This window comes from Argentina anserina, chromosome 6, assembly GCF_933775445.1.
Source record: "Argentina anserina chromosome 6, drPotAnse1.1, whole genome shotgun sequence".
Taxonomy (NCBI): Eukaryota; Viridiplantae; Streptophyta; class Magnoliopsida; order Rosales; family Rosaceae; genus Argentina; species Argentina anserina.
Window position 1 is genome coordinate 26889537 of NC_065877.1, and position 7615 is coordinate 26897151.

At 38.2% G+C, this 7615-nt stretch overlaps 1 protein-coding gene across 1 annotated transcript; it reads right to left on the reverse strand.

Moving 5' to 3' along the window:
• Positions 1–11: 11 nt before the first annotated feature.
• Positions 12–2964, reverse strand: LOC126798309 (E3 ubiquitin-protein ligase SPL2). The gene is made up of 6 exons (XM_050525234.1): positions 2500–2964; positions 2301–2402; positions 2049–2210; positions 1840–1961; positions 1076–1195; positions 12–526 (listed from the first exon to the last, which is right to left on the reverse strand). Exons 1-6 carry the CDS (start codon positions 2863–2865, stop codon positions 214–216), a joined length of 1185 nt encoding a protein of 394 aa, XP_050381191.1. The 5' UTR covers positions 2866–2964; the 3' UTR covers positions 12–213.
• Positions 2965–7615: the final 4651 nt, after the last annotated feature.

Consider the following 7615-nt stretch of genomic DNA (forward strand, 5'->3'; position numbering starts at 1 on the left):
CGAATTCTTATAGGCTTTCAGAAGCCAAAGCTGGATTACCATACACATACATCCATCTTTACTCCATGAGAATCCTTTTCAACTTATGGGAGGAAACTACTCCCTGTCAACTATCTAAAGTGATTTAAACTCGTGGGGGGAAACTACTCCATGCCTACTATCAACAGTCACTTTACATCCAACCTCGTGTATATTAGTACTATAAAACTACAACTAAGAGTCATATATGCGAATCGCAGTGCGGATCTCCTGCCTGCAGACCGGGCACTTGGGTGACGTGCTCCGCTCAACGGATATACAGCAGAGATGGCAGCACACGAGATGCCCGCATGGAATGAAGGCCGATCTTCTTCTCCTTGTCAGACAGATGACGCATAACTGCCCATCAAATACGTCCCCATCTTCCTCATCTTCCACATCTTCTGCTTCAAATTGAAGAGCAGCAATGGTTTCAGCTGCATCGCTTTCTTGCTGTTCTTGACTTTGTTGCATTTGTTGCCTCCATTCTTTCAATTTGTGCCAATTCCTGAAGACAGTATTCGCCAAATTTATGTATTTAAACAAACTCCTAATTTTGTGATCATCAATGCAAGAAACAACAAAATAAAAAGGGAGAAAACAAAAGAAAGGAAGCTGCAGGTTGAAGGACATGAACAAATCTCAGTTCTTGTTTCTACAAACCGCTTGTCTCGCTATTGGACACTATGAGAGGACAATCAGACAGTATTCTATTTTACTGAGATCTAAGAGCAAGGCAAAATAAAGATATTTACGATTTCCTTCCCCAGTAGGAGAATCAAGACATAGGCTTTGGTTGAAAACAAGCCAATGGAGGCTAGAATTCTAATTCACGAAAGACATACAATAACCAAGTGAAAAGAAGCAGAAAATTAAGAGCTTAACACTGACGCCATAGAAGGTACACTAATTCCGACAGTGAAATCACCCAACACCATAAAGGTGATTCTTTACACTAGCCTAGGAAGTTAGGAAACATCTATTCGCTATCACAATTGAATAAGAATCTGCATGACCAACAAAATACAAGAATTAACATTTTTGTGTGATAGTTTACCTAACAGCAGCGTAGCAGAGGATTCCAACTGACAACAAACCAAAACCGACCCCAACCCAGAATCTAGCGTTTGACTTTGATTCAAGATAGAGAACCAACTCATCCTTATCCAGCAAAGACCTGCAAAAGGTACATAATTGATATATATCTACTTACACAAAAACCGATAAAGTATAAACAAGCTAAAATTCTTTCAGGACTGGTGACTCTCAAGCACAACTTCACATTTCAACAGCCACATATAAACAAATCAGTGAAAGATATGGAAATAGTCAGAATTTCAAAGAGCAAATAACAAAATAAGTAAACATCAAAAAGAGAAATATGTAACAAATAATTTGAAGATGGCAATCCCTGTAGTACTAACAGTGAAGAGAAGTCTCAGTTGACCTAAAATACGGTGAGAATCACACTGTTTAACCACAACTAGAAGCAAAAAGGCCAATTAGGCAATTATCATCATCACAAATGCCTCACATGTTCACAAAATACGAAGTCACAGATATAGCAGAAGATTGAGAGAATACAATTAGCTAGAGTGTGGCTAACAACATTCTAATATCCAACTACAAACGGCAAATCACATACTGTTTGACTACAACTAAAAGCAACAAGGCCAGTCATCACAAATCCCCGAGATTCACAAAAAAAGAAGTCACAGATATAGCACAAGATTAAGAGAATACATTTTCCAGTGTACGAGTGACGACATTCTAATATCCAAACTACAATCCACTAAAATTCCGAGGAGATAAAATCCTTACATAAAACAGGGAAGATCACTACACGACTTGATTTCTGGTGCCCCATTTTGGAAATTGCAGATGCCAACAGCACTGACTTCAACTCCCACAGGAAGTACCTTCTCTTCATCTAGTAGACCAATCTTCAAAACACAATACAGGAATTGCGATCACCAAATTGTCAATCTACTAAACAACAAAGCAAATAACCGAGAGCACATATCCCTCACCGGGTGATCATGGAAAAGAACTCTCTGCAGGAATGTATAGGGATTGAGATTAAACAGCTGCTTTTGCTGATAGACAGTCACAAGAGGCAACGGATGGCTTGAGCCACTCAAATTCGGCACAACAAAATCCGAACTCCCAGTCTCACCAAGCACAAATGGAACCTGAAACAAAGCATTATCGAAATTTCAAATCTTCAACAACTTCTTATACACTCAAAAACCACCGAAATTCACATATATGATTTGAACTACCGATTTCATCGTGCTTGATTCACTTGGAGAAAACATCTTGAGCAATCTCCCTTTCAAATCATACGTCAGCCCAAACAAGCTCATCCACTCGTCATATATAAGCTTCAGGATTAACAATTCCCAATTCAATTACACGAAATCAATAACTGAAACTGAAAATTGCTTAAAATGGAAAGAAAATCAGGATCACTAAGCTCACCCGCTGCGTTCGCTCGACGATGACGGCGTCGATGAACGTCTTCTCGCTGGTCTCAGGGTTGACGATGGCGCTGGACTTGAGGCTCTTGAAGATTGCGTCGGCGCCGGGCTTGGCCTGGACGCAGCCGCGGAGGACGACGAGCTTGGCGGCATCGGACGGCTGCGATACGTCGGGGATTAGAAAGCGGAGATCGGAGACTTTGACGGAGGGAGCTTCGCGGATCTTGCGGACGGCGGAGGAGGTTGATTTGTAGGAGAGGAAGGAGTTGATGGAAGCGGCGGCGGTGATGGCGCCGAAAACGGCGCCGTCTAAGGAGAAGAGAAGGTCGGATAGTAGCGAGGATAGGGTTTGGTCGTTCGAGGACATTGAAGGCGGTGGTGTCTACATGCGGCGGTGAGAGTGTGGCGGTGGCTTGGCGCTCACTGGCGAGGCGGAGATTTTTAAGAGTAGAGAATTCGGATTGTGGTTTCTTAAATAAACGCGCATGGTTCTGTTTGGGTCTTTTAGCCCCGTAATTTGGTTTTTAAAAAGATAATATATATGCAGTATCTAGAGGTGAATGTTCCTTTTAAAATTAAAGAGTGAAGTTTTAATTTTATTATATTATTCAATTAAAAAATTTCAAGATAAGTAATTCAATTTTTAGGTATGTTATTTAAGATTATTTTTACAAAATTTCATCCAATTCAGACATCGTTAAAGTATTGAAATTAGATTAAATCAATGAATTGATTAAAACTGTTCAACATGAACCGTTCGTGTAAATCTCAATTTTAAAAGTTAAAACCATTGTCAAATTAGATGAAACTTTGTAGAGATGATCTTGAATAAAATATCTAAATATTGAATCACTTATGGTGAAAAAAATTAACAGAAAAGTGTGCTAAAATTGAAATTTCACTCTGTAATTTCAAAATTAAACTTCATTCTCAATATGAACTATATATATATATATACACACTTTTTGGCTGAAGCAAATAAGGGACAGCCCTTGGGCCATTTCTCTTGTAATCTATACTTTAATAGAGAGAATTGGTCAAAAAACATGTGAAGTTACCGATAAATTCTTGTAGTATATATTGATTTAAAATTAAATAATATAATGGGAAAGAAAAATTATGTTCTTTCGCAAATAACTTCCAAGTAATGAAACTACCCCTACTATCTCCTCTTATTTTGTAAAAATTCCTATTTATTTTGGAAAGTTTTACTCTGTTCACATAATGTATTCATGCCACTCTCTATAATCAGTTGTATTATCTTCATCAACTGAGAGTAACTCTAGAAAAGGTGATTTTCTTTCTGATATCAACACACAATTCTACATCATGGGACCAAGCCTATACTCTCTTTACCATTACAAAACGTGACACAAAACTGCCATGTGTTTAGGATATAAAGGGTAACCATACCCTTTCAAAAAAAAAAAAAGGGTAACCATACTGATCATGGTTAACTGAGAAGTTTGAACGGTTACTTGAGGCCAGGGCCAGACTTGATAGGAGTCTCGGGAGTCGGTCGAGTCAGGGCCTGAGGTTTAGTTTTTTTCAGTACGATTAATATCTAGAAGCGCAGTATCTTTATCTATGATATTGTGAATTAAGGAAAATAGTGTGTGAACTCATCATCTATCGCGTGTATGAATTTATTAATGAAAAACAATCTTTTACTGTCTTCAGGCACACACTGTAACTAGTTATGCAAAAGTTTTTTAAGAAAAATTATAACTGAATCTACATTATGATTTGAGGGTGCAACTCATAAAATTTGACTCGATCAGGTCTAAATATACCAGGTCCGGGCCTGCTTGAGGCTATATATGTGAGAATGAAGCAATACATGATGAAGTTTCTCTGCATGGTTTTCCTTTTCGGTTTCATTGTTGAAGGTAATCTCGCCCTAAGTCTAGCTAGTCAGTAATACATGTCTTTCATCAGAACTTGATCCAAGTTTGTCAGCAGGCCACTGTTAATTTAGATTATTGCACTGTGAAAAGTATGTCAATTGAACAATCTCAGACTGGAAAGTTGGTCCAAAACAAGGCGGAATGGAATGTGAAGATCACCAACGATTGCTCGTATACTCTACTGAATGTTAAACTAAGCTGCAATGGATTAATTTCGAACAGTAGAAGACATTGATGATTGATCCTTCCATTTTGAGTGTTTCTGGTGGCGAGTGTAGATCAACCTGTGCAAATTTCAACTCCAACTATGCCTGGGACACTCAGTTTCCTTTCTATCCAATCTCTTCTCAAATTGCTTGCTCTTGAATTTAGTTGTTTAACTGTAGTACTTTCATATATGTATCGCAAGTTCGCGACTTTAGCTTTTGAATAAATGAGGTTCCCATGAAGGCATGAACTATTAGCATGAACCTGCATTATGATATAACACTTGAAACTTACTGTGTCCTCTCAATGGCACTTCTCATATTTGGCCATATATAGAATTGCACAACATAAATTAGGGAAGGATTTGAGCCTAACATGCAATTCACATGTGTCCTGATGTCCATATTGGCTTGATTTGGACTCTTGACATCGTCTATATATAGATACATAGATTAATTGCATTTAACAGTCAGATTAGGAAGGGAATGTACTTCATACTAATTAACAATACATGACAACAAACCAAAGGGGATGTATTCCCACATTGCCGTTAAGGCGTTCCAGTTAATTCATTCGTACTTTCATTCATCACAAAAATGTATATACTCTAGTCAAAAATGTATATACAGAAAATTATTAACTAGCATTCATGACGCAGATCAATATAAATAAGACCCTTAGATCACCATTCCATTTCCAACAGAGATTGACTACTTACCAGTTACCACAACTAGAAGTCTAAAAGTTAAAAGCATTCTAAACAATGGTCACCATTGTCAAGTCTCTTATCGTCATCATTGCTCTCTTCAGTCTCCTTAGCCAAGGTAAAGTAGCATAGTTCAGGGGTCCTGCGGGGCGGCTTCAGGGGCCGTGCGGGGCTGTTGCAGGAGTCGTGCGGAGGGGCTGCAGGGGATCTGCAGGGCTGCAACGGTGGCTCCGGCGGCGGTCCTGCGACTTTCCTGCGACATCTCTGGTGACTTTTTCCAGTCAATTTCCGACCAGTTTTTCGGCCAAAAATTTCCAGCCAAATAGTTTTAAACGTCTTGCGGGGGTAAACCGAGCGGCGGACGGACCATCTTGGTGAATTTCCAAGGCCGTAGCTCGCGAACCTTTTATAGTTTGCCACTCCCCCTAAGTTTCATGTGTTTGTTCAATTCGACTCTTATGAAAACATCACCATATTTTAGAACGGTGGAAATATAAAGTGCATTACATGACATGTAACAATACAAATCATCACCAAAACAAGGTGGAAACATGTCATAACAAGACATCAATCTTATGCCACAATTAAAACCGTGGGTTTATGTAGGTAGTGTCATGTAGTATGTAATGGGTTACATTGCATTAACATATTGCTTTTGGTAATGAAACCATGAATGCATCGAGATATTCTCGTATGTTCTTTTACTTGAACTACATGAGAATATTATAGCCAACAATTGGATTGAGATATTGACCATAAACCAATTTAAAATTGTAAAGATTAAGTAACATTAGTCACAGTAAATTTGGGAACGGATTTCGAGTCATTTAGACTATTAACCGAAGCATTTATGCTTCATTATTTTCATTTAATAACCGCACTGTATAATTACTATAAAATCCATAATTCTGAGAGAATATTATCATGTTCTTCCATATAATTAGTGTCTTATTTCAAGAACTTCTCATATCTAACTGTTGTATATTTCGACCATAATGTTTCTGTCTTTCAATGAAACGATGTTGAACCAAAAGAAATTAATCTGGACTAGGTGCATAAACACATCAAACATGAAAATGCCAAATTTCAAGCGCATGTTGCGGTTAACAAGATGGAAGATTCATTATGTATCAATATACGACACAACTTCCAAGTACTAAATTGGAGGTCAAGTCCCAAATTATGGTAACTCAATTCAATAAACCGTGACAAATTCTGTCACAATGGTCTAAGTGACAATTTTCGTCACAAACTAATGGTATAGGCTGTGTTTGGTAATGCTTATTGTCTCTAGTGATTATAAGTTAAGCTAGTTGTTGTGTTTGGTAACTCGGCTTCTCGTCTGCGGCTTCTAGAAGCGATGACTCTTTCACCCCAAAAGCCGAAGTTGCTCGACACCTCCTTTTAGAAGCAGAAGCTCTTTGCAACACTGTAGCGATGATCACTGTAGTTAAATGAATTTTGTGTAATACCGATGGGTACCCTCATCTACTTCCATGAATCACAGACAATTGCCATGGAAACCTCATATTCTCTTAACGCAGTCGCCACTCTCATGAACCTCTCTCCCTTCTCTATTTGAACGACATCGATCAACACTCTGGGTCAACCACAACTCGTGAATCATCAATCACAGTTCTGGGTTCAAGCAGGCAATGCATCTTCAACATCAATCACGATTTTATGTTCAAAAATCAAAATAAAGCATTGGGTCTTGGACTCTTGGCAATCTGATTCAAGGTTAGTCTTTTAGCAATCTCAGTTTTTCTGGAGGTTTAGAGGAAAGGGAGGAGAGTTTAGGGCTTCTCCTTGAAGCAAAGGGTTAGAGGTGAGTAAACAGTGCGAAATTTCCTTCTTCTGTAAATGTGGCGTATGGTTTCTCTCTTTAAATCACTGTGTTGATTGACAAGTAGAATTGTTGGTTGCCATTAAGTTGTTGAAACACAATTGACTGTTATGCTATATTGGTGAGAACTTCAATTTCAGGGGAACATTGTTGTTTGAGAAATGCAGTTGTGTAAAGCTTTGTTGTTTGGGTCGAAATTTCTGTTATTGGTGAATTTATACTGTCTTTCAAGATCTTAAACCCGAAACTGATTGGAAAGACTTGTTGGGTATTACGAGTAGCATAAAATCGATATATTATTTTCTTATTTTGGTTGAGAATTGAGAAAGTTATAGTGTTTTCAAAGTAGTGTAATTGTTGGTTCTTGACAATCATGACTTGGGTAGATTCAATAACTTACAGGGCTCTCTGGGCACCTCAAGTTAGGTACAAAACACACACAACAATATTA